Source organism: Drosophila yakuba, chromosome X (genome assembly GCF_016746365.2).
Source record: "Drosophila yakuba strain Tai18E2 chromosome X, Prin_Dyak_Tai18E2_2.1, whole genome shotgun sequence".
Lineage (NCBI taxonomy): Eukaryota > Metazoa > Arthropoda > Insecta > Diptera > Drosophilidae > Drosophila > Drosophila yakuba.
This window is the reverse complement of record NC_052526.2, coordinates 488,018-513,109: the sequence shown is the minus strand read 5'-3', so window position 1 is coordinate 513,109 and position 25,092 is coordinate 488,018. Positions and strand designations below refer to the sequence as shown.

The 25,092-nt window shown below is 49.6% G+C and overlaps 5 protein-coding genes across 10 annotated transcripts; 1 reads left to right on the top strand and 4 right to left on the bottom strand.

Annotated features, from left to right (window-relative positions):
- Window positions 1-3,693: 3,693 nt before the first annotated feature.
- Window positions 3,694-5,301, bottom strand: LOC6523827 (S-phase kinase-associated protein 1). Its single transcript, XM_002099666.4, has 2 exons — window positions 5,152-5,301; window positions 3,694-4,507 (listed from the first exon to the last, which is right to left on the bottom strand). The coding sequence occupies exon 2, from the start codon at window positions 4,481-4,483 to the stop codon at window positions 3,995-3,997; it is 489 nt and encodes a 162-aa protein (XP_002099702.1). The 5' UTR covers window positions 4,484-4,507; window positions 5,152-5,301; the 3' UTR covers window positions 3,694-3,994.
- A 372-nt stretch (window positions 5,302-5,673) lies between these two features.
- Window positions 5,674-13,398, top strand: LOC6523826 (histone-lysine N-methyltransferase Suv4-20). 4 transcript variants are annotated; one of them, XM_015189864.3, is made up of 4 exons: window positions 5,674-6,311; window positions 7,644-8,364; window positions 8,466-10,113; window positions 10,169-10,515. In XM_015189864.3, the coding sequence occupies exons 2-4, from the start codon at window positions 7,657-7,659 to the stop codon at window positions 10,375-10,377; spliced, it is 2,565 nt and encodes an 854-aa protein (XP_015045350.1). In that variant the 5' UTR covers window positions 5,674-6,311; window positions 7,644-7,656; the 3' UTR covers window positions 10,378-10,515. The 4 variants fall into 4 exon arrangements, with proteins under 4 accessions (XP_015045350.1, XP_002099701.1, XP_039233650.1 ...); XM_039377716.1 differs by lacking the exon at window positions 10,169-10,515 and adding an exon at window positions 12,264-13,398 and having other exon boundaries at window positions 5,675-6,311; XM_002099665.4 differs by having other exon boundaries at window positions 8,466-12,137.
- A 286-nt stretch (window positions 13,399-13,684) lies between these two features.
- Window positions 13,685-14,566, bottom strand: LOC6523825 (RING-box protein 1A). Its single transcript, XM_002099664.4, has 3 exons — window positions 14,366-14,566; window positions 14,255-14,282; window positions 13,685-14,190 (listed from the first exon to the last, which is right to left on the bottom strand). The coding sequence occupies exons 1-3, from the start codon at window positions 14,450-14,452 to the stop codon at window positions 13,970-13,972; spliced, it is 336 nt and encodes a 111-aa protein (XP_002099700.1). The 5' UTR covers window positions 14,453-14,566; the 3' UTR covers window positions 13,685-13,969.
- Window positions 14,567-14,680: 114 nt separating this feature from the next.
- On the bottom strand, window positions 14,681-16,343 carry LOC6523824 (GATA zinc finger domain-containing protein 1). The gene is made up of 2 exons (XM_002099663.3): window positions 15,162-16,343; window positions 14,681-15,096 (listed from the first exon to the last, which is right to left on the bottom strand). The coding sequence occupies exons 1-2, from the start codon at window positions 16,216-16,218 to the stop codon at window positions 14,888-14,890; spliced, it is 1,266 nt and encodes a 421-aa protein (XP_002099699.1). The 5' UTR covers window positions 16,219-16,343; the 3' UTR covers window positions 14,681-14,887.
- A 461-nt stretch (window positions 16,344-16,804) lies between these two features.
- Window positions 16,805-25,021, bottom strand: LOC6523823 (protein suppressor of sable). 3 transcript variants are annotated; one of them, XM_015189863.3, is made up of 6 exons: window positions 24,646-25,021; window positions 22,002-22,378; window positions 21,702-21,940; window positions 19,697-21,048; window positions 19,503-19,627; window positions 16,805-19,399 (listed from the first exon to the last, which is right to left on the bottom strand). In XM_015189863.3, exons 2-6 carry the CDS (start codon window positions 22,279-22,281, stop codon window positions 17,313-17,315), a joined length of 4,083 nt encoding a protein of 1,360 aa, XP_015045349.1. In that variant the 5' UTR covers window positions 22,282-22,378; window positions 24,646-25,021; the 3' UTR covers window positions 16,805-17,312. The 3 variants fall into 3 exon arrangements, with proteins under 3 accessions (XP_015045349.1, XP_039233648.1, XP_002099698.1); XM_039377714.2 differs by lacking the exon at window positions 24,646-25,021 and adding an exon at window positions 24,314-24,489; XM_002099662.4 differs by lacking the exon at window positions 24,646-25,021 and adding an exon at window positions 22,612-23,584.
- Window positions 25,022-25,092: the final 71 nt, after the last annotated feature.

Below are 25,092 nucleotides of genomic sequence, written 5' to 3'. Positions count from 1 at the left end.
CGCACTGTTTATCTGACCCACAAGAACTGCCAGCAGATGGCATCCGTAGCCGAAATAACACTGGGAAACTAGAAAATTCTTTCGCAAGTCATTGGCCGCCGCCGGAGTAAATAAAATTTTCGAAAGGAAAGGCGAAGATTTTGGAGGCGAATGGGGCACGGTGCGAGTATGGATACAGAATGATGATACGCCATGAACATTTCCATTCCATGTTCAAGTGCCAATGAAGATTCCAAAACAATGAATGCCGCAGCAGCGGCAACAATAACAATGAAAGTGTGCAGCCCCATCGGCGGCAAAAGAAGTGCATAGGGATATTCTGGGGCGAGTGCATATAAATAGAACTACAAACTAAGGAGTTTGGAGGTGGGGGAAGAAAGTACTTCCCAGCGATGGCTGTGTTCCAGCCCAACAATAAACACGATCTGGTGTATCCATCATGAGGAACAATTAATATGTTTTATACCCCCTTGCACCCTTTATGCCACCAAACCCAAAAAGTCGGTTGGGGTACATAGTTACTTGGTAGTTAGGATCGAATCTTTTGGGTCTTTTGGTTCGTGTCACGCACATTAGATTTGAATTAGAAGCCGAGGAAAGCAGTTGGCCAACAAAGTCGTCCCAATAATAAACAAAATGCTTCAGCAGAATCTCCGCCCTAAAGCACCGAAATCCCCTATTGAAACCCCATTCCTCAAGACTTTGATAGATGGGCCAACCGAAAGTTGCATTATTTACATATCCACTGGCGATGCGAGGGGAATTTTCGGGGCAAAGATGGAGCTTACACTGCCACACTTACACATATACACTTATGTACTGGCTCACCCACACAGCCGTGTGTGGATAATGCATCCGCATCCAAGTCATACGATAACAGCCCACGCACTCCCAGTCCCAGTCTTAGTTCCAGTGCCAGTCCCAGTCCCAGTCCCAGTGGGAGTCATAAATCTCATGGCTGCTGCTGGACGGGAGTGGGACAATCCCCAATCCCCAATCCCCAATCCCCCACTCTGATATTAATAGAGTCGAGTAGTGGAAGTCCGAGTCGCAGTCTCCGGCCGATCTAAAGTTTGCGCTACTGTGCGAGTATGTTGGCACATCTCGAGCACACAACTCTCGCTTGGAATGATTCCAAAACGAATCTGTTTATCGTAAATTTACCAGCTGACCTACTGGAGCTCTCCAGCCTCAGCTTTAGTTTCTTAATTAGAAGACTCTGCTGATGTCCACATAAGCCGTGGAGCACAAGAGCCTTGGCATCAATACAAATTAAAGAAAGAGCAAAGGAACTCCATCAAAATCAAATTTGAGCTGCGATGTACGAATGCCTTTCACTTTAAAGTGGCTGCTCGACTGCTGAAGGCTCTTCCACTCACCATTGTGATATTTAGAATGAGTGAGCCCCTATGCAATCTTAATTACCAGACTTGGCCCTTTTTTAGCCCCATCGTCTGTTGCATGCCTGCAAAACAAGGCAGAAAGCTGAGCCAGCTCGCAAGTCAAGTGGAAGTGAGTAGAAATCGCATTTGGAGCAGCCAATTTCACCCTCTGTGATCCCCAAGTTGATCCTGGGCATGAGAGCCGAGCCTTTTATCGCCCCGCCTACATAATGCCCCTGAAAAATCCTGTCGAGAAGCGGAGACTATTCCATTAGGGACATGAGGAATGGGGGCTGATGTGATGGATGCGATGGATGCACGACAATCAAACTGGGAGTGGGGAAAACAACATGCAATTAAAGGCAATTCAAATGTGCCGCCCCATTCACTCGCCCACGACCACGCCCACTGGAGCAAGGACGACAAGGAGCAGGACCTGAGAACTGAAAACTTCCCAAGATGGGCAAACTGAGCGGAAAGCAACTGCTCCTGAATGAGTGACAGTCTTAATTACACAGAGATTAGCATTGCCCAGGAGCTGAGCAGCTGAGCAGCTGAGAAGCGGAAGAAATCGACAATGTGGACTGGGAAGGAGCGGACAGCAGCCGAAGGAGCGGAAGAAGGCACCAGGATGCAGACGCATTCAATGTCACGTTCCACTGGAGGACGACGACTTAGACGATGAAAGGGCGCAGCCAGGTGAGTGTGGAGTGGAGATGTACCATTGCCATTGCACTGCAGGCAAATGAATTGTCAGCTGCCAATAATTCATTGCATACTTTTAGAGGCCCTTGCAAGTAACTCGCAGCTACTAGCTACTCATGTTGATTGCTTTGCTGCTGCATCATTGTGCCCAGCTCCCTGCTCTGCGCCCCGTTATGCCGAAGGGATGCACTCTTTTTCCCAGTGTACTGCTGCCTCCAATCTTCCGCCTTATCCTGCTCCCCGCACCTCCCCGCCTCGCCTTTGTTCCCCGCTTTTTTGTGCACCCTTTTTTCGCTCCTTTGTTACATTTGATTGTCGCAAACGAAGTGGAAAAGCAAATGTTGCACAAACACACGCAGCAAGGGGGGGGTGGGGGGTGGCCAAGGAAATGCACACTAATTACTCCTTGGCACCGCCAACTCGGCGGCGGGAGTGTAAGGTCCTTTCTTCCCTCTTTCTTCTCCTTTCTTCTCTTCCGCTGAGCAGAGGCTCAGGCTCAGGCCGTCTTTACAATTTTTTGGCTCTGCCGCGCTTTTATTTGCCCTTCCTTCCACCTCAGTCTTTTGGAGCTCAGGAGCCCTCCCTCTGCCCGCGATAATTGAAATGGCGACTTGGCCCCTAACTGCAAGTAGAACACAATGGCCCCGCCCCCTGGCGCCCACAACCGCCGCAGCCCCCGTAACTCCATAGCTCAAAAGGCGGTTGAGGCTGCTGCTGCGATTAAACTTCAATTGGCGCCTGCTTGCCGAGTGGGCAATAAACAGATGAAATGCCGCGTCTTTTAATCGCCTTTCATGCCAATTAATTAATATTCGCACTGCAAGAAGAAGTACTCAAGGTACTTGGCAGAACAATCAAAAATCGCTGTGTTTCCGAACAATTTGAAGGACACTAAACAAGTTTCACCATTCTCTCTTTTTTGCCATTGCTGCTTTGGCCAGCGATCAATTCCGAAGTTTGCAGTTTGCAGTTTGCAGTTTGGCACGGGCCTCTAAGCCAAGTGGAGTGTCCAATTGGGCAATCCTTTTCCGGCTCCACTGAATGCGGGAGCCCAAGTTGAAGTCCTTTCGCTACTTTGTACAGGGAGAACTTCGAGGAAACAGGGGCAAAAACATTATCCTGTCTGTAAAACCAGAGCAAATATTCCAATATATTTAAGATAAAGCAGTCTAAATTAGAATTAGAGTCAGAATGGAGAGCGGACAAGAGAATTTCCTTCCTACAAATTCATAATTTAAACCATTATAATTTCCATGGCAGCCATGCATATGCGTAATTCTGACATCTTGCACACATGCTGTTCCCCAAAATAAATAAAGCGCCAAAAGTCAGATTCTTACACCCGTCGCAGCTTTTGAAAAGCAAAATGAAAAGCTTTTCAAGTGAAATCGCGTTGGTACGAAGTGGTAGCCACAGTTTAGTTTCCATACATACGATAAGCCAAGATACATATATACTTTCTTGTTCCGTGAATTGTATGATTAATCAAACGCTTGCAAACGTCGCTTATCACTAAATACGATCACACACTTCACAATCTGAGAAGTTAATGGATATGGATGAACTCGCTAAGCAGATTGCGGGGAAGCCCGTAGAAAGTGCTGTCTTGTGTTTGGGTAGTTATATTTATTAAGGTGAAATCAAATGTTACGCATATAGGTTAAATAGAGTTTTACATTCTCGCATATACATGTATGAGATATATGTACGACAAGAGATTAACCCCGCGAATCACATCAGCAGCAGATCATTTATACACATTTTCAAATGAGGCTCTGCTAAGGTTAAGAATAAAAAAAATGTAAATGAATGTAGCAACTAAGTAAAGCTCGAATGCGGCAAGTCATCTCCTTTCCCGCATCCGCCAGCCGTTTCAACTTAATGTTGGTCCCGTGAAAGGCCGCGCCTTACTTCTCCTCGCACCACTCGTTCTCCTTGCGCACCTGCTCCTCCTCGGCGGGCGTGAAGTCCTTCTTTATGTTGAAGGTCTTGCGGATCTCCTCGGGAGTCTTGCCCTTGATCATGTTTGCCACCGTCTTGCAGGTGAGCTCCAGGAGGCCTTTGATGTCCAGATAGTTGGCGGCCAGGATGAGCTCGAACAAGGTGCCCTGATCCACTTTCAGGAAGTCCGCATCCCACGAGATAATGTCGTCCGTGCGCTTCTCCTTGCTCTCATCGTCCTCCGATGGCTGGGGATCGTCCTTGTGATAGTGGGCCCAGGTAAGCACCTTGCGAAGGATCGTCGAGTTCACATTGGGCAGCGGCACAATGGCATTCTCATCGTCCTCCATGCCGCAGTCCTCCAGCATCGTCTTGATGGTGCCAGAGCACTTGGCGATCTGGATGTCCGTATCGAAGATCTCCTCATCCGACGACTGCAACTTGATGCTGGGCATTTTTGGCTCGTTTGGTTTGCTTTCCTGCAGTTGGGTTCAGTACAAAATATTAGGTCGAAATTACATTGCAAATGTGTGGCAGTGCAAACAGTGTGTGTGTTTTTTTGCAGTGTGTGTCTCCAAAGTATCAAAATGTCGTTCAAATCATGAGCAAACATGCATTTTCATACCAATTCACCAAAAGTTCATTTTAACAGATACAATGAATATAAACAATTAGGATGCAAAACAATGGTAATAATGGTTGGTGAAGTATGCACATATACCTAAATCCCCACACGATCTTCCTTAAAAATTTGAGCTGACAAAATGGGATGATATGGAATGGCTGATAAAAATGCTTGGAAAACGTAATACTTGCGATGACTTTTCATCGCCGACTTTTATAAAATCGGCCCTACTTTCGTACGATGATAATTGGCAAATGAACAAAGGCTACGATTCTTGAGTGATGATTCATCGTAGAAATGGTGATGAATGGTAGTGCAGGGATAATATAGAATCGAAATGAAAAACGGCACTTTCCAGAAATGCGAACCCACACATACACACACTCACACACAAGCCGATTCTCACACACATGCATGCGTGCGTATGTTCGTTTTTCTTGTTGTTTCGAAAGCATTCTTGCGCGCTATTTGCAGATTTTCGTTTGTTTTCCGACTTACCTTAGGGTGATGCCTTAAATGTGCTGCAACTATTTTCACAGATGCTCCAATTGGGGATATAAATCGACACTCCAAATTGACAATTCTCAAGTAAAAAACGCTCGGCTAGAGTGACCAGATGGCGCAACTCCGAAAACACCATTTGTCGTTTTTATCGCGGACCCGAACCACAATTCACTCACAATAAAAAAAAACTGGCGGGAGCAAGGGCAACTTGCAGCCCTGGTAATGATCTTGGCGCCGAAATTGAAGGATACACTTGCTTTGAACTTGAATTTCAGCGCGCATTAATACGGATTGATATATGCTCTTGCAGACGACGCAACTATGCTGCACATTGGGACACTCTGAACACTTTAACACTGAATCGCACCGTTAACGGAAATTAATTTCTCTGCAGACGACTTACACTCTACACCTGCGAATGGGTGAGCGTCTCTACTAACTGCACTGGTAATCGTAATCGTAGCAGTCGAAGACATGACATTCATCGATACTTATCGATGTATCGTCAGTGGCCGAAGCATCAATGTCTTTTTACATCACTAATCCGAGTATCGCGGAAAAAAAGCAGCCGCATTTTGTAAATTAAGTCCGAATTAGAACCGATATAAGTCCTGATTTATTCGGCAAAGGGAGCGGCGGTAGCAAAAAGCAACAATAGATGCAAAAAACGCAACAGAGAAAGAAGTGAAAAAAGCATACATACATACGCACGTACACACGTCTCGCTCGTCGAAGGAATATATGTATACGGCTGGGTGTGAGTGCGCTTGTGTGTGCTACAGCAGCTTCTAGGCGTGAAAGAGCGAGGGATACATTCCCTTCCCATACTCGCGACTTTTGGAGCGTCTCGCGAGCGAGCGAGAGAGAGCGAGAGCCATGGACGGCGTTTGGATGTTTTTGGGGAACAAAGGCGTCAAGAGCTAAAATGATTTGGCACTGCAAGCGCGATTTATTTTGGATACGCAGCCAAAGCCAAGCCATCCAAAACGGATTCCAGCTCCGATCCAGTGTGTCGCCGTGTGTATGTGTGAGTCTCGACGAAAAGCCGTGGAAAAAGAGGGACACACTCACGCACACCGAAGCAGCAGACAAAGCATCGTTCTGCGAGTTCGAGCGAGAGGCACAATAGCGCCTTAGTGAATAATTCATTTAAGGTAAATGCAAACAACAAATCGAAAAAGTGCAAAAAAAACGGAACAGCATGAAGTGCATAAACACAGCAGACTGTGCGCGTATGTGTGTGTGTGTGTAACAGGCGCCGCCATTTTTCGTTCCCATGCAACCAGCGTCTAGGGTTGGCAAACCGTTTCAAAATGCTGCTAACAAAAAAAACTTGGCAAACCCATCTGCAAAGCTACATCTCCAGTGAATTTTATTGTAAACACCCGTTTTTCGGTTCCCCCGCACACAAGTGTACCTAATTTGCAAGCCTTTGCGCACTTGGCAACCCTTCATCTCCCATTCTCACTGCGCATATGCCTCCTTCTCGCTCACACCTGCGTTCATGTGGCTATGCGTGTGTATGCGTTTGTAAACAGCTGAGAGAGCAATTTGCAACCGACATTCATTTCCATTCAGAACAAATCGGCCAACAACAAATATTCAATTCTAGCCATGTTTCCCAGCACCACCCACATGTGTTTATGTTAGTTTATGCCCAGAAAAAGTATTTCAGTTGTTGCTCAGCTTCAAGGAAATGAAAGATTTGCAATTACTCTTTGCTGCGCATGCAAATCGATAAGGCATTTTTTGTTGTGTTCGCGTTTTGCACACCAACATACGCGTACCCATCCATGTTAAAAATTTTCGGCAGTAAGTGTGTACTCCAGGATTACCGAAGTGCCTTTGTTTTTTTTTTTTGTGGATCGATACTTTTTTTTACATGTGCTTTCAAGTTAATTGATTTTTGTTGAACGTGTGTGTGCATTGGCTGAAAGGGCTCAGAATAGGTGCGAGCGAGAGGGATGGCTGTCGACGACATCAGTTACATGCCCTCTCTCCCTTTTTCTCTCTCTCTCTCTGTCTGTTTTGAACGCGAAGCCGTATGAATAAAATTTAAATTAGGGCCGTTTTCAGCAGAGCGAGTTAGGCGAATATATTGCCAAAATGCTCTCATGCCAGAACAGATGTTTTGCGGATTAAGGTTTATTGCAAGCCATCCAAAAGTGAGTGAGAGAGTGCGTATGTATGTGTGCATGGTGCAGGACTTTTGCTTTTGTCCTAGTCTAGTCCTGGAAAGTATATGACCATCTCGCTCTTTACCGTGTCGCAGAAACAGCGGCGTTGCCAGATGTAATTAAACGGCCTGTGCGGTTCTCAGTGATTGATTCCAAAACAGCTGATAATTGCCGGGTTGATTGGTTTTAATAGCACGGCATAGATCTAGATCGAATTAGGTGAAACGTTTGGAGTAAAGTGAATGAAAAAGCGCACATATCGTATTGAATCGTATTGAATGTACTTGTAATGCTTTTGCATCCTTGCAGACTGTCCTGCAGAATGGTCGTCGGCTCGAACCACACGCGGCGCGGTGAAACTGGCAGCAGATTTACAAACAGCAGCAGCTCCAGCAGCTCAAACGGTGGCTCCACCGCTTCGGCCAGCAGCACCACCAGCGCAACGTCTTCACTAGCCACCAATTCCACATCGACGGCTGCGGCTCTGTTGTCGTCCATGTCCCACAAGAGCCATGGCCCTCCGCCATCCGCACCGCCATCTGCGCACCACCAGACCAGCCAGCAGCACCACCAGGAGGCCCACAACCAGCCACATGCCACCCATTACCAGCAGGCAAACCAGCATCCTAGCCACCATCACCAGTCCCATCAGTCCTCGAACGGCAGTGGCGGAGGATCTGCTGGATCGGGATCGGGATCTGGATCGGTGGTCAGTGGACTCAATGGCTGCAACGGCAGCGCCGTCAGCCGCCTGTCGCAATCCACTGGCATGTCGCCGCGTGAACTCTCCGAGAACGATGACCTGGCTACATCACTGATCCTCGACCCGCATCTCGGTTTCCAGACCCACAAGATGAACATACGCTTCCGGCCGCTGAAGGTGGACACGCAGCAACTGAAGGCGATCGTGGATGACTTCATCCACACGCAGAACTACGACATAGCCATCCAGCGCATCTACGAGGGGCCGTGGATACCGCGTCATCTCAAGAACAAGAACAAGATTGCCACCAAGCGGCTCCACGATCATGTAAGTTGATGTTTCCTGCCCCAAAAATAGATACTCGCCTTTGTGCTGCATATTAATGATTCATATTAATCGAGATCCCCATCTCCCTCAATGCGTTCTAGATCGTCCGGTACCTGCGCGTTTTTGACAAGGACAGCGGCTTTGCAATCGAGGCCTGCTACAGATACTCACTGGAGGAGCAACGTGGCGCCAAGATTAGCTCGACGAAGCGTTGGTCGAAGAACGACAAGATCGAATGCCTGGTGGGCTGCATCGCCGAGCTGACGGAGGCGGAGGAGGCTGCTCTGCTGCACTCTGGCAAAAATGACTTCTCAGTGATGTATAGTTGTCGCAAGAACTGCGCCCAATTGTGGCTGGGACCGGCTGCCTATATCAACCACGATTGTCGCGCCAACTGCAAGTTTTTGGCCACCGGCAGGGACACAGCGTGTGTGAAGGTCCTGCGCGACATTGAGGTGGGGGAGGAGATAACCTGCTTCTATGGCGAGGACTTCTTTGGGGACTCGAATCGCTACTGTGAGTGTGAAACGTGCGAGCGCCGTGGAACGGGTGCCTTTGCCGGAAAGGATGATGGCCTGATGCTGGGTCTGAGCATGGGACTCGGTTTGGCCAGCAGTGGACCCGGTAATAATGGTGGCTATCGTCTGAGGGAGACGGACAATCGGATTAATCGCATCAAGAGTCGAGCCAACTCCACGAACAGCACCTCGAACAGCAACAGTAATACAAATGATTCCACTGGCCCCAGCGAGAGTAGCAGCACAAATGGATTGGTGGTTTCTGGAGGAGCAGCTGGAGCAGGCGGAGGAGGAGGGACTGGAGCAGCGATGCCGATATCATCGCAACAATCAACTGCCGGCAAGGAGGCCACAGCCGCCGTCTCTTTGCTCGAAAAGAAACTTCCCAATGTTGTGGTTTCACCGCTGACCATGAAGGAGCTGCGCCAAAAGGGAATGACTAAGTACGATGCCGAGATGATCATGGCCAACGCAGCCTACCAGCAGCAGCATCATCATCAGCATCATTTCCATCACCACCATCATCATCACCACCATCACCACAATCATGGCCAGCACGCAAGTACCGGAGCCGAGGCTACAGCGGCCGTACAGCAAATGGCGGCCATGCAGAAGCCAGGAGTCGGTGGAACAGGAGCTGCAGGAAATGCTGGAGCAACAACAGTGAGCAGCGTAGCCGCCGGAGCTGGCTCCGAGGCTAATGGTGGTCGTTCCACCAGTCTGCGCAAATCTATGCGTGTTAATAGCACCAGCAGCAGCATTTCCACTGCATCCGCGGACGAAGTGATCGCCCCAGTGGTCGTAGCGAGCATTCCGCTGCCCACCAAGGCGCCGGTTGTTCTTGTGCCCCGTTGCAAGCCCGCCCAGATGGCCATTGCCGCACTGCACCAGAGGCAGCAGCGTCAACTTAGACGTAGCGAACGCCAGAAGGAAAAGTTGACGGACGGCGAGAGCAGCGACACCAGCAGCGAGCAGCAAAAAAAGGAGCAGAAGCAGCAGGATCAGCAACATCAGCCACTGCCGCAGAAAACGTTCGTCCTGGCGGAGGAACCACAAGCGGAGAAGCCGGAGCAGGAGAAGCAACAGGAGCAGCAGAAGCGTGTGACGCGAAATAGTGCGGGAAGAGTAGGATTGGTAGCCAGATTAGCCACTGCCCATAACAATAACATTGCAACCACAACAAATAGCAGCAGCAGCAGCAGCAACAACAAAGCAACAACGATTACAAATTGTAATAATCATAATAGTAATAATAGCAGTAGAATTAATCATAATTCTAATCTTAGCGGTAGACTTAGTGTTAAATCGAGGAAGCCAGCACCAAGTGAGGCCTCGTCCATACCCTCATCCACATCATCAGAAAATCAGCAGCAGCAGCAACAGGCAACGCGCCGCAGTTGCAGCCCGACTCCCGCCTACAAGAAGAACCTTTTGGCCAGCTTCGACCCCGATCCTCCTGCCACCCATGCCACCCAAGGTCTCAAGGAGCAGCTGAAGGAGGAATCAGTTACTTACTCACCGGTCAAGCAGAAACGCAGCAGAAGGGCAGCTGCTTTGGCGGCAGCCCAAAGTATCCACTGCGAAGCGTTGGGCGGATTCCCCACCGGATCCACTGGAGGCCAGCGCAAGAGGGCCCAGACCGGCGGACCTGCCACCTCGTGCTCCTCCACGACCATCAGCAATGTGGAACCCCTACTGAAGACTCCTGAGCGCCGGCTGAAACTGACGTTGCGCATGAAACGCTCACCAATCCTAGACGAAGTAATTGAGCTCGGAACGAGTCTAAGCAACGGAGGGGCTGGCCGAGGTGCAGCGGGCTCCCATCGGGAAGGAGCAGCTGGGGAGGGATCTGCTCGAGGTGCGCTAAATCTAACCGGCAGCAGCTCAAATGGTATTGAATACGAGATACTGCGCATGGAGGGCATTTCAGAGCATGGCAACGATGACGACGACGAGGAGGAGGAACAGGAGCAGGAGGAAGAAGAGGATGAGGAGCTAGCTGCCGAGGAAGAGGAGGAGCCGCCGCCGAAGGAGGAGCTGCAGCTGGTCACCAAGAAGCAGAGAAAAAAGCAGCGCAGCCGGAGCAGGAGCAGCCAACGCAGATCGCCAGCGCCAAGCAGTGTATATGGCACACCGCAGAAGAAGCGCCTCCGTTTGATCTTCGGCAACGAGTCCCACACCATAGACATTCCACCAGCAGCAGCAGAGGGATCGGGCAGCGGATCGGGCTTGGATGACCTGAACAGCAGTGGAGGCGGTGGCGACGAGTCCTTCAATGCCTCCTATGCCAGCAGCACTAGTTTGACGGTCAATACATCCTCGAGCAGCACCAGCTCATCCGGCGGAGTGGGCGGAGCTACCTCCACCACTGCAGAGGCTGTGGACTCCTCCACGGTGGGCCCGCCTCTTGCTGCCCAATCGCCCTCATCGACGACCAGCAGCTCCTTTCAATCGGCCTGCACATCGACCACCAATAGCAACAGCTACTTTCCCAATGGCAAGCAGCGAGCGGCTGGCGAGGATTCCTATGCGATGCACTACTACCAGCTGGGCAAGTTTGCTGGAACCCCGAGTCCGGGACAGGGTCAGGCCATTGTGAGCAGCAGCAGTGGTTCATCAGGTGGAGGAGGAGGAGGAGGAGGATCATCTGGAGCTGGAGCAAGCGCGGGTTTCCTGAGCATGCCCAAGCACACATTCGGAACCTGTGCCCTCCTGGCCCCCACCAGTTTCGCCTGCCTGCAAAACCAACCGCAGATTAGCCAGCAGAAGACCAGTAGCGGCGGAGGAGTGGGAGTGGTGCCCACTTCCACTTCAACAGGCGCGGTCACATCTCACCATCATAATAACAACCATCACGGCCAGAAATAACCAACGACTGATCTCCAAGCAAATTGACTAAGCACAGCTGCCATTGCCAAGAGAAGAAGGGGAGGAGCGCGCAGGGGGAGAGTCTGGGAAAAGGACATGGTGGAGCACCAGGTGCAGAGAAGCAGGAGTAGCAGGAATAGCAACAATAGCAACGGATGGAGACTGATGGAGATTGCTGCGCTGCTGGCGTCGTTGCCTTTGCTGCTTCTGAGTCCAAGCACCCTATAGAAACTGAAACCGAAACCGTAGGCTTAGATCTTAGTCCAAGTAGAGATGACCCTTGATATACCTATACCCTTGGGTTTTCACATTCAGGAAGCAAACCTAAACAGGCCGACCAACTTGTTAATGCGAATCCGGATATATACCAGATTGTAACTTGTTTTACTTTTGCTTTCTTTTCTATTTCTCTCTTTCTCTTTGTGATTACTCCCCGTTTCTCCAACCCAACCCTTTACTTTGTGTTCGCGTTGCATGTCGCGCGTGTGTGTGTGGTGTGCTTTTATTTTGCAGGTGGAAGTGACAGTGGCAGTCTAAAGCGTAGAAGTAGGAAAAGGTCGGAGGAGAGTGCAGCGTGTTGCTGCAAGCACGACAGCACCAGCAGCAGCAGCAACAGGAGCAGCGGCAACATCGGCAGTAGCAGCAGCAGCAACGGCAGCGCCACCAGCAATTTGATAGTTAAAAGGCTAAGAATAGAGTTAAATCGCATACAAATCATGTACAGTTGAGAGCTAACGACGAGCAGGATGAGCAGGAGCCCAGGAGCCGTTGAGAGTAAAGATGGGAGGATTAGGAGCACAGGAGCACATTCTGAATGCAATGCACACAGACACTCTTCGACGCAATTAGCAGCGGTTTTAGACGCCTTACAGCCCTCGCAGCCCAACCGAACCCAACCAACTTAACTTTACACATAGAGGATATACTTAGGACTCCCACAATAGCCAACAAGCAAACAATAGTGCCGCAGCAGCAGCAACCAGAACAGCAATATTTAAACAATTAAACAATATACGCATGCACATGGTGTATATACGAACAAGACAAACCTAATGTTAATTGCAAACCGAGTTAGTTGATGAGGAGCGTACATTTTCACGTATAACAATGTATATAAACCAAAAAGCGGGAATTAATTATAACGCCAGCGAAACGATTAAACAGAACATTCAAATAAACTGCTAATACAACTCGATAAAAGTGGTGGTTCAAGTGGTTCGCCGACAGATCTATGCATCCTGGTTTGAATGCATCGCCGCATCATCGGCTATGCCCATTCACATGAATCTAAACGTAAACCAACAACCCGCACTCCCTGCCCTTCGTTCGATTGCCAGCTTTTGTTTTGTTCTCTGTTAAGTTTAGTTTTTAAAACCCGACAGACAGAAAATACAACTAAACTAGATCATCACAGCCACACACACACGAAGTAAATTTGATGATTTTTAACGACATGATTATTTTTTGTTTACCGATAAGTTTAGTTTCTAGCATATACAATTAAACATTAATCATACTTGATATATATTATATACTTTATTCATATCTGTAACTAATGTGTATTATTTTCTAAGCCACCAATAATTTACAGCTGCCGCGGCCGCAAAACATTCATAATAAACTAAAGAAGAACATTTAGTTTTTACAAGCGCCAGCTTTTCCTTTCCCTCGACTGATTTTGATTTGTTTATACGAAACAACTTCATAACTAATGGGCTCTTGCAATATGTGCATCTATACATATACTCCTCAATTTGCATCCAAGGATAATTGAACAGAGAGGAAGCGCTTCTGGTTACTTGGCCACATTTACGAAGCCCAAGGACAAAGCATCTTTCTTGCAAGTCATGAGTTACATGCTCCTCATGATATTCAGAGGATTTCTCTCCGAGATGCCCTCATCCCGGTTCATGCGAATGGTACAGAGTTTTGGCTAGTCTTCTCCATCTGCTACAGCTTTTATTTCACGCGTTACAAAAAGGTGTGCTTCCCGGGAAGTCGCGGGAATCGGTAACTGCGGCACAGAAGGTTACCAGTTACCAGTTCACGCGACTTGCCCCACTAGCTTAAGATCTAAAAAGGTATTACAAAGGTTTGAGTGTCCAGATGAAGCAGGCTGACATCAGACTTGCCGGATGGCAAGGGATGGCATGGGCGTGAGGAATCTATTGTGCTGCTCCATCTGATGCATCTGGTGCGTCTTGGGGGTTGCGGAGTTTTCAGTGTCCGTACTTCTGAAAATCCCACTCACGGTTGTCCAGCGGGCAGACCTGGCGCGTCTTTAGCCAGCGAGAGATGCAGTGGAAGTGGAAGGCGTGGTTGCAGACGCCCCAGGCCACGGTGCACTCCTCGCTGGTGGCGGACGCCTGGTTCGCCTGGCACTCGATGCACAGGTCCATGATGTGGTTGCGGCAGATGGCGCAGTTGTCCACCACGATGTCTGCATCGAAGGGAAATGGAAAGTGGTGATTTCCCCGAATTTAAGTAGTGCATTTACTACTTACCCCAGGCCCACAAAGCCACGGCGTTCCACTGTTTTTGGAGGATGCGGAGAGGGGGGTGTTACCATCAGTACTTTCAATGCCAATGACCCAGCTTTTTTGCTGACCACTTACCTTCTTCACCTCAAAGCGCTTCTTCTCGCCCTTGCTGCTGCTGGAGGGCACCTCGAACTCTTCCTCGTCGACTTCCATGTTGGACATATCGCGATCTGTCCTAACAAATAGCTCGCAACGCCGTTTCGTGCAATTTTCCGCAATTAATGTTGCTTTTTGCTGTTCCGTTCCGTTTCGATAGCAAACCTATCGGCAATGTGCGGCGCGGGCAGTGTGACCGTCGGTTGGCTAGCGTTTTATTCGATATCACCGCCGATTGGTGTCGATAACTTAATGTTATATTAATCTTAATTTTAAATTATAAAACTCATCACCTTTATCCATAATTACAAAAATTGATTTTCTTTATTGTTTGCTGATGTGAGTTCAGTTGGCATTACAGTACACCAAGCACTTTCCGAATGGTGTCTTAATCGGCTAGCAGATGCCAAATCAGCCTATTTACGAACAGTAAAAGTTGCAATAAATTAGATTATTTAAATTCAAGGCTCCGCCCTTCTTGCCCGTGGGCCACCTTTTCTGCTAGGAGGCGCCGCCCGCTTTGTGGCCACTCCCCTTTTCTCGCTTCACCATCGGCAGCCGCGTCCAGATGTATCCGCCCGATCGCTGGGCAGTGTACTCATCCACGTCCGGCAGGGGAAACGGAGTGCTTCGATCGAAGTAGTAGTTGCTGGGAGCATGCATCACGAACTCCAGGTAGCAGAGCTTTCGAGACAGCTCCTCGTCGGGTCCTGCAGACACGGAGGGTGAATTAATAACTTTAGCCAGCAGGGAAGAAAGGACATGTGGGACATACCAATCAGATAGGTGGCGGGATCGAACCCCTCCTGGGGATCCGGACTGTCCTGCGTGGGTATCAGCCAGGTGAGGAAGGCCGACTTCTCGCAATAGGCGTCCACAAGCAAGCCGCGTATCTGGGCGTAGTACAGATTCTGCTCCCCATCGACAATGCTTACGATGTCACCAATCTGCATGTAGCTGCCTTTGTAGAAGACGCTTCTCACGAACCTGGTGCTCGCCTGCACCTTGGGTGTCTTTTGTGCCGGCCTCTTGAAGAGAGCGCGACGATTCCGGGCTCCAGTGGCGCCGCCTGGACCCGCTGGACCGGACTTGCCATGCTTGTTGCTATTACTGGGGTGGGCACCGGCGCCCGCGAGGTGTACGGAGCTGCCGATGGAGCCATTCGGGCCACTGTTGTGGCCATTTGACTGTGCATTGCCGCTTCCGGGGTTGCCCTTGCCCGTTTGCTTGGCCTTGAAGCGCGTGCTCTTCCGCAGACGCTTCATTATCGCTGGGGTCCGTGTGGGCGCCTGGTTACCTGTGCCATTCAGACTGCTACGGGTGATCTTGCCCGCAGGTCTCTGGTTGAGATTCGTCGCTGTCTCCGGCGAACTGGGAGCGACTTCCTCCTGAACCTGCGGCTGCGATGGCGTCTTCACTGGCTTGTCTTCCCCTTCGATTTTGATGGCTGTCGGAGTGCTGGGCGGCTGGACGGCGCAGTCTCCCAGTGACTTCTGCTCCTGCACTTCCTCCTGCTCCTCCTTCACCTCCTTCACCACCTTTTCCTCCGGTGGCTTCGTCTTGGACTCAATCGGCTGCTCCAGCTCGGCCACCGTCGGCATCCGCTCGTTGGTGGTAAGATCGTTGTCTATGTCCATGTCCATAGAGCCCTTCTGCGGCTCGCAGGTGTAGGCGGAAGCCGAAGCGGAAGCTGGTGGAATGGAATTTTGAGAAGCCATAGCCAAATCTCTGGCGGCGTCCACTTGGAGGCCATGGTCGGCGGTTGTCTCCTTGGTCGCGGGACTAACGCACTTGCTGCGCCCGCTGGGCAGCAGGTCGGCTTCGGTGGACATGGCTAATCCCTGGGCCGGTCGGTGAGCCCCTTATTCAGATTACAGCGATTTCAAAACATTAAATGTGAGGCAATGGAAAACAACGTAGTGTGTAGAATGTTTTTGTTATGCCAGAGATGCCAGACCAGGTCGGCTGCACAGCATTGCCAGACTAGGTCGGCTGCACAGCATTGTCAGGTGGCGAACAGCGCTGTGCTGCGAATGCAGCCCTGGCTCTTATTTGAATTCGAAAATGTGGCCACCGTTACATTAGTTGCGAAATTTAATGAATTGAATTAAACAAATTCCCACACTGACGAATTTAATTTATAGATTGCTCCGATTTGTCTTCGACCATTTGTATTTGAATATATGCAACGTAAGTGTACCCGCTTAAGAGTGTACTAGATTCGACGGCTTGTAGCAGGAAGAATTGCGCTCTACTACTCGCGTAAAAGTTTAAATAAATTAATAAATTAAATTTAGCAACTACCAGGTGAAAATTAACTTCAAAAGGGTGAATTTTCGGTGTAGGGACTATCGCTCGCTTTCAAAGCGAAAGCTATTCGGGGTATTTCTGTTCCTTTGGGAAGACCTACACAGCTCATTACTTAAAAGATGTCATTTATTTTGAGTTCGTACGGCTAGTTAATCAATGTAGTACTCGCGCTATGAAACAGGTTAACCTACATTATTTAAAATAGTTTGGTAAAAAGGGCTGCACACACCGATTCTACTTCACTCTTTGTTCTTACTCCGGTTTACTTTGTTGTTTATGTTTACTCTTAACTACATTAATCAGTACCTCGTATAGCTAATAAGGTTAATCCTTACACCTAGCGAAAAAAATAGTGACAATATTGGGGATTTGGGAATAAAATACAATTTACAAGAAGTCATGCCTGGATTTTCGGGGAAGGCGCGGAGAAAACCACGAGTTTTCTACATGTGGCTGGTGTGGCTGTTGTGGGTGTTATGGGTTGGAAGAAGGGGTCAAGGGGCATAGCATCAACATCATTTTGGCAAAAGAAGTCTTTTTGCGTTGTGGGTCGCAACGCAGCGCATTGGATTTGGATTGGATTGGATTGGTTTGGATTCGATTTGATTGGATTGGATTAGATGTTGCGGTTCCGCTGGTTGCCGCCTCGCTGGTTGCGATTGTTCCCATTGCCGTTCCCGCCCGGAAAGTGGCCTCCTCGGCCTCCGCCATTATTGTTGTTGTTATTATTGCCGTTGTTAAAGTTTTTGAAGGCCATGCCCATGTTCCCCATGGGACTCATGTTGTTCATGACGCCAGCTCCTCCTCCATTGTTCCCAGCGAATGGGTTAAAGGGATTGCCATTGGGCACAAGTCCACCTACTCCTCCTCCGCCGCCGCCACCGCCTCCTCCTCCTTGGTTCATTCCCAACTGGCCGAGTCCTCCCGGATTTCCCACGCCCTGGTTTAATCCATTGCCATTTGGAGGCATTCCCAGCAAGCCTCCTCGTGGCGGTGGCTGATTGAAAGGGGGTCCCAGGTTGCCCATTTGCATCATCATTCCCGACATGCGTAGCATTTGCATGTTCGGCGGGGGTTGCCTCAGCATTTGGCTCAGGTTTGGTGGTGGCTGCGATAGATTGGGAAGCACTACTCCTCCGCCTCCACCTCCTACGCCTGAATCTCCAGCGCCACCAACACCGCCGCCATTGCCGTTGTTCTCCTCGGGAATCTGCACCACCTGACCATTGTCATCTACGAAGATGAAGAGCTTGGCGAAGATCTGCTGCAACGTTGTGTTGTTCACGATAAAGCTGACGTCGAAGATTTTCGGCGCGTCATTCGGCAGCTGATGGAACTTCTTGAGCTCGGTAAACACCAAGGCTAGCTGCTGATTCACCATGATCTTGTTGTTGCTGCCGAGGTTCTTGTACCAGTTGGAAACCTGCAGCAGGCTGCGGATCTCCGAGATTTGCTTGCTGCCGCCGGAGGCATTGGTCGCTGCAGCGGGTGTGCTGTTCCCCGTACTAGCAGCTTGCGTTTGAGCCTGCAGAGCGGCTCTCCTGGGATCGCGACGTGGATCTGTCCGCACTACAGGTTTCTCTACCTGCAGATTCGGAGGCGGCACCCTCATCGACGGCGGTGGCACACTCATCGACGGCAGGTTGACCAAGGACGGGGGCGGCGAACTGGGCGTGGAATCTCGAACGGTGGTCTCGGAGTCTGGGGAAGCGATGCTCGTGGTGCAGCGCGCACTGTTGTCACCCGACAACGAGCTGGCGCCCATAATGGGCGTGGAGCCCAAGGCTCCACTGTTGTCGGGCATTTCGGGCAGTCCCAGAATGCGACGCATTCGAGGGTCCCGCAGATCCCGCTGCTCCTTGTGCAGGGCGCTGGCCCTAATCTGGGCGTAGCTGGTCTCCTCCACGGACACCTCCTGCAGCTGCCAGCGGAGCGGAGTGTGCGAGAAGATCGCCGCGTCGATCTCGGTGGCAGGCAAGTAGTGTTTCATCGGCACGAACGGCAGTCGCATGTCTGTATCACGCTGGTACTGCTCCTTCTCCTCCATGAGGTGCTCCTGTCGCCCAAGCTCCTGCTCCTTGACGGGATCGAAATCGTACATGGAACGACGTACGTAGAGCGAAGGAGTGGTCGGCGGCAGCGCTGTGGTAATGACAGGCAACTCGGGCATCTCCTGATCCTGGTCCTCCTGCTTGGGGGATTGGGATCCTGGCTCTGGTGTGGGCGTCGGCGTCAGCGAATGCGAATTGGAATTGGAGTTCTCATTGCTGGAGTCCACGTCGCCGTCGCCACTGTGAGCCTTGAAGGGATTGCGAATGATGTCGCGGTAGAAAGCAGCCCTAGCCTCGGGGTCAGATTGTTTGTCGCCGAACAGAATCCGGCTGAGCACATTGGTGGAGGTGCCTGAGCCGGTGGGCGCGGACTTCTGCGTCAATTGGTCCCCGCCAGGCAAATGCGAGCTCTCCTGATTGGGCGACGTGGCACTGGCGGGCAGCAGTTGCCTCGCCGAGGATCCCTGACCCAGCATGTTGTTCATGAAGCTCGGCAAATCGAAAACAGAAGGCAAGGGCGCCTCATCTGTGCCGGAATCCTGGGAAGCAGCTTGCGGTGGCTTCGCTTGCTTCGGTTGCTGCTCCTCTTCGGCGGTGGAATCGTTGCCATCGTCTATGACCAGTTGTTCGTCGTCATCCCGATCGTCGTCCACTACAATGAAGTATTTAAGTTAATCAAATTCTTTATCAATAATGCCGCAACATGAGACTTAGTCCAATACTAAACAGCATTTAAAATAGTTTCATCTACTCACGCGGATCGTTGCCCGAAAAGCTGACATGTGCATCCTTGAGGTACTGCGTGTAGTCCACCATGATGAATCCGTTGCTGTTGGAGTTGCTGTTGTTGGCCTCCGTTTCCCGCTTGGTGGGTGGAGTGCTGGTTAACATATTCAAGATTCAAGATTCAACAAGAAAAGTATATTAAGTTTTACAGCGATCAGCCTACCTGCTTCCCGTTTCAGCTTGCGTTTGTGGCTTGGCGTCCTCGGCCTTGCGCTGAATCTCACCGATCTCGACCAGCGTTAGGCCAGCCTCGGTCAACTGGCCGAACGGCACTTGAAGCATCTGCTCCAGGTTCGTGATGCCCAACTTGTTCAGCTTGGCCATGTTTTCGGAACTCAAGACGTGACTAAGATTGGCCAAGTCCAAGTGCGGTGGAAGTGGTTTGGCGTCCGGCGAAGTGCACTCCGATTCCAAGGAAGCTGCTGCTCCAGCAGCCGTCCTTGCTGCCGTCTTGTCAGTCCAACGGGACTTGCGCTTCTTCTCCGAATGCGGCGGATTGATGACCATGTCCAAGAGTGAGGGAATGCAGCCACCGCCCTCCGCAGCCGCCTGCTGCTGTTGCGTCTGCTGTTGCTCCTGCTGCTGCTGCATCTGTTGTTGCTGCTGCTGCATCTGTTGTTGCTGCTGCTGCATCTGTTGCTGCTGCTGCTGTTGCTGCTGCATGTGCTGGTCCTGCCGCCTGCCCATTCCGCCACCGCCCATCGAACTCCAAGTATTCTCCCGATTGAACTGCTCGCACAACTGTTCGTGTCGCCGCGTCATCTGCACCAAGGCAATGTCTCGCGATATTCGCTTGAAGTCGCCGAGGATCTCCTTCGGAGCCGTCTCCATGTGCTTCAGCAGGATGTTGCGCAGCTGCTCGGACAGCGGCTCGCCGTGGTGGAAGAGGCAGGCATCGCCGGCATAGCAGTCCATCCCCAGGTAGTAGTACTTGCAGGGGAACTCCTTGTGCATATACGAGCATTTGTCCCGCTTGGCACAGCAGTCCATTAGATAGAACTTGCACAGCTCCAGTTTGCGCGGCTCCACGCGATTGCTGCTGCCCATCTTCTCCTGTCCACCGCCGCCTCCTGCATCGCCAGAATCGCGGCGATTTCGCTTATTCCCGCCCCCAGCCAAGCCGCCCTCATGGCGATCGCGGTCCCTGCGCTTGCGATTGTTCCCGCCACGCTGGTGCTCCTTCTCCCGATCTCTTCGAGTCCGGCGGCGCTGGTTCATTAGGCTGGGCGCATTTGCGTCCTCATCGGAGTAGGAATCATAGCTGCTGTACGGATCCTGCTGGGAGTCGTAACCTCCTCCGCCTCCCGCTCCGAGACCAGCTGCTCCGGTTGCGGCTGGCCCATCGTCCATGTCCCAGTCGGCGCCACCGAACCGTTGGCCGCAGCTGGATAGGGGTGGTGCCACTCCTCCTGGTGGCGGACTGCCGCCACGTACGTTCATCATCTCATATTCGTCCATGTCCTCAACGCCGCCCGGCACCCCAGTCACGTCGTCCTCTTCGCGTCGGGAACGCTTCTGGAGCGGATTGGGATGGAGTCGATTGAAAAGGGAAGAAAGAAAGCAAACATTTTGGTCAAAATCATATGTGATCTTTTTCATCATTGCTTGAATCCCCCAAAGAAACTGAGAGAGACTGCTGAGACATCCACAATTGTGCATCCTGCAAAGTCTCTGAATCCCCTATATGAATGCGCACGCATTACAATGCAATACATGTTCTCAACTGATACAAATGTGCAAGAGTGTTCAATGTCATGTCAGCTTTACTTTGCTGCTCCTATCCTAAGATCCCTGCACTTGGCCCTGCCTTATAGACCGACCAAATGAGCTGAAACAAGCCAAACGAGCCGTGCGATACTGAGCCCGATGGTTAATGATGACTTGACTGCTGGAGGAGCGCGGAGCTCGAAGCAGAAAGCAATTGGTCGTGGAATTTGGTCACGCCGCCTGGGTTAGCCGCTCCCATGTAGCTCCCAAGAACCGTCTTGCATTTACAAACGTAAGTATGGGAAATAAATGTCGCAAATAACATTTCAGGCGTACGGAACTCGTTGAAACGACGTCTCTCGTTTTTCGACTGGGTAATGGTTGTCTAATAGTCGCATTTGAATACATTTTCTAATGGTTTTCAAAGACAGCAGTTAAGGATGAGACTGTGGACAACGCACCTGGTGCTCCTTGTCTTTCTTCTGCTCGCGCTCGCGTTCTTTCTTGCGTTTCCTTCGTCTGCTGCTGCGACTTGGCTGCAGAAGATGATTTCCGCCGCCGACCAGTCCCTCCCCGGATCCCTCCAAGCACACATCGCCCGCATCCTGGTTGGAAGAGCGCATGCGGGGCATTGGCGGTTCTATGCCCTTCTTCTTGAGGGCATTGGCAATGGCCATCTCAATGTTGCTGGCGTGGTCATCTGGGGAGTACATTCGGATTAAACAAGAGGAATCAATGCAATTTAGGATGAGCTCTCTCACCTTCCAATGGTCGTGGCTTCTTTAACTTGCTGCAGCTGCTGTTTTGGGGGCCACCAGAGTCTGTGGATGGTCCCATATAGACGACATCTTCGTCGGCATTTTGGTTCTTTGCCTCGACACCCACAAACTGCACATCGTCGTCCCCTGCGGAAGGCTTCTTTTGGGCTTGGTTCTTTGGCGGCGGCGGCTGCTGCTCCTCCTCCTCATCGTCGTCTATCTCGCCGTCCTCCAAATCCTCCGCCAAATCAATTATGGGTGCATCCGCCAAAACGAGTGACATGGTCGATGTGGCAGCTTACCTCTCACAGGATGATATTATGACCGGTGAGAAATGGGTCCTTCTTTTTGTGTTGCTGGAGTCACAAGTGTTTGGAAAGCTGTTGATAAGGGATTGGGCTTTGAATACGTGCTCTATATATACCAATATTTATATTTATATAAATATATAAGAAATATTTCAAGGTCAAGTCCCAATATAATCATAAATGGAGGCGCTTGAAGTTTTGCCTGTTTTGTGACTTTAGCGCCCAAGAACAATGAAAAATGCTTCCAAAAGGGAAACCAGCCGCTAGTATTGGCCAAAAAGATCCTGCTTATAAGATCCGTATACCTTTTTTAAGTGAATAACTACGACGACCTAATAAAGTAGGTCCACTGCCTCCTAGTCCTTTGTTTCCAAAGACATTCAAGAATGATGTGAATCGTCCCATTAGCAGTAAAAAATTTTCAACTGAACGAAAGGAATTGGTTTACACTAAAATCAAGCGTATCTTGAATGAATGCTACACGAATGTTTTCTGGGGTAAATACAATAGAACATATCGTTTTTGGATTTTGGATAAGGCATGGTGCGTGGGTGCGCTCATCATGGAGGATTGAGGAGTGGCACTCCGAACGAGGGAAAGGATACGCCTTGGATGGCAACGGGATCAGGATTCAGGACTCGGAAGGCACAGCTAAGTTTAGGCCAAACGTCTTCTGCATGAGCCAGAAACGAGTGTTTGGTAAATGGAGCACCAGGATCCAGATGCATTCAGAGCCACTTCGTGGCGTGGACAGCTGGAAGCTGCGAAGGATGTCTTGGGCATCCCTTCCTGATCTCAGCACTTGGACTTCTGTGATCCTGTAAGTTTAGGAACTGCTTTCGCTGAGAACGGTGGGATTGCTTTTTGTTCTTTGGCCAAAGCAGGACCGCTTCATAAGGTTTAGCCTAGCAATTGCTAGTTCCTGAGTGCGGCAGCAAAATTGTAGGAAAATCAGATGGGCGACTTAAAAAGTATGAGTGTCAGATAAACGCAATCAACATAGTTGTTGTGTGGATTGGATGGTAACAAGAATTGGCTTAAATCATATTTTAAAAACATCAAATTTTAGATCTCGAAACCGATTCAGAATCCGAAAAGCAACAGTCGAACAACAGCAACGCAGTTTCCATTGAGCCTGGAAACAATGGGAAAGTCGTAGTCGTTGGGGTTTGTTATTGTGATTGTGCGTAAGCGAGGTGAACCGTTATGAGCCACACGCGCATATGTACATAAGTGCACGTCGCAATGTACGTACATACATACGTATGTACATCCGCGATTTGTGTTTCGCATGTGAAACACCAATTGCAAGCGTACCTGCATACGCATGGATGTAACTGATGCACGCAATCATTTCGATTGATGAAAGTTGATTGAACAAATCAAAAGTGTCGAGCGACACTCACACACGTACATATCGAGCGCGTGTTTAATTCTGACTCGCGATTGCTAAGCATGTCGACTCGCTCACACACCCATGATCTAAGCAGGGCACACACACACATCGGGGGCTTGCGATGCGAGTGTGCGCCTGTGTGAGGCAGAATGTTTTTGTTCGTTTATACATACATACATATATTTTACAGCGCCTGCAAAGCGAATTCGAATATAATTGTTACACTTGAGGTGAAAGTTTGGTTTTGTTTTTGGTGCGAATTTGTTTGAATGCTTGGTTGAATAAATGGTAGGCGTGCATGCGTGTGGCTGCCCTGCTGCGCAGTTTGCACTTGCATATGCACATTTGTACATATGTACATACATACATGCAAACAGCAAGAGAAAAGCACGCAATTTATCTTTTTGTTTTGATGGCGTTCCAAAATTAAGTGTATGCATTTTGAAAAATTGGCACCATCTGTCCCTCTCTTGCACCCACGAACGTGGGCGTGGGGAGACATGGCCCTGAGAAACATACATACATATGCACACACATGCATATGCAGTGAAGTACATACAACAATTTGGGAACTATTATGCCGTACAAACATTTCATTTGTTCGATCTTACTTTCTTAGCGTGATTTTACGACCGCTTTCTGTTTTTTTTGTTTCTTTTTGGAACATTAACAACTTTTTGGTATTTGTTATAACATTGCTGTTCGGTTTTCGGATTATAGGTAGGATTTTGTTGGTTCGTTGTTTTGCATTTCGCATTTTGCTTTTCGGATTTCCTGTTTCAGTGTTTTGTTTGCGTCGCTGCTTACATAATGTAGAAGTGGTACAGTAGGTGGATAAATATATATATATATAGAGGCATACATGTATGGCATTTAGCAGTGGCCTTACATAGATGTATATATATATACATATGTATATTCGTATATATATGTGTTGACATACATCTGATGTATACGTATTTGATGACGAAGTGGTTGTGAGGTACATAGATAGGTACGGGAAAAATCGTTGAAGTTTTCGCAAATCGAATAGCGACTTTAGTCTTTTTTTCTGATACTATATGTATGTACAGATTTATATATATGTGCGTGAGGCAAGCGCGCGCTCTCGCTCGCACCCGCTTGTAGCTTGCTCTCGCCCTCTCTCTCTGCCTGCGGGCCCCGTATCTCAGTATCTCTCCCTTTCTCTCTGTCTGTCTCTGTTACGCTCATGGACAGAATACAATATACAAAAACATTAAATTAATAAAACTTTTCGTCCAAAACATATTAATGAGGAGTTGTGTTGTTAACAGTTCAACAGATCTACTTAAATGAGCTAGCGGTGTGAAAACATAAAAATATCAGTACATCGATATCTTTTGAGGAGGACATATCGCCGTATTTGATG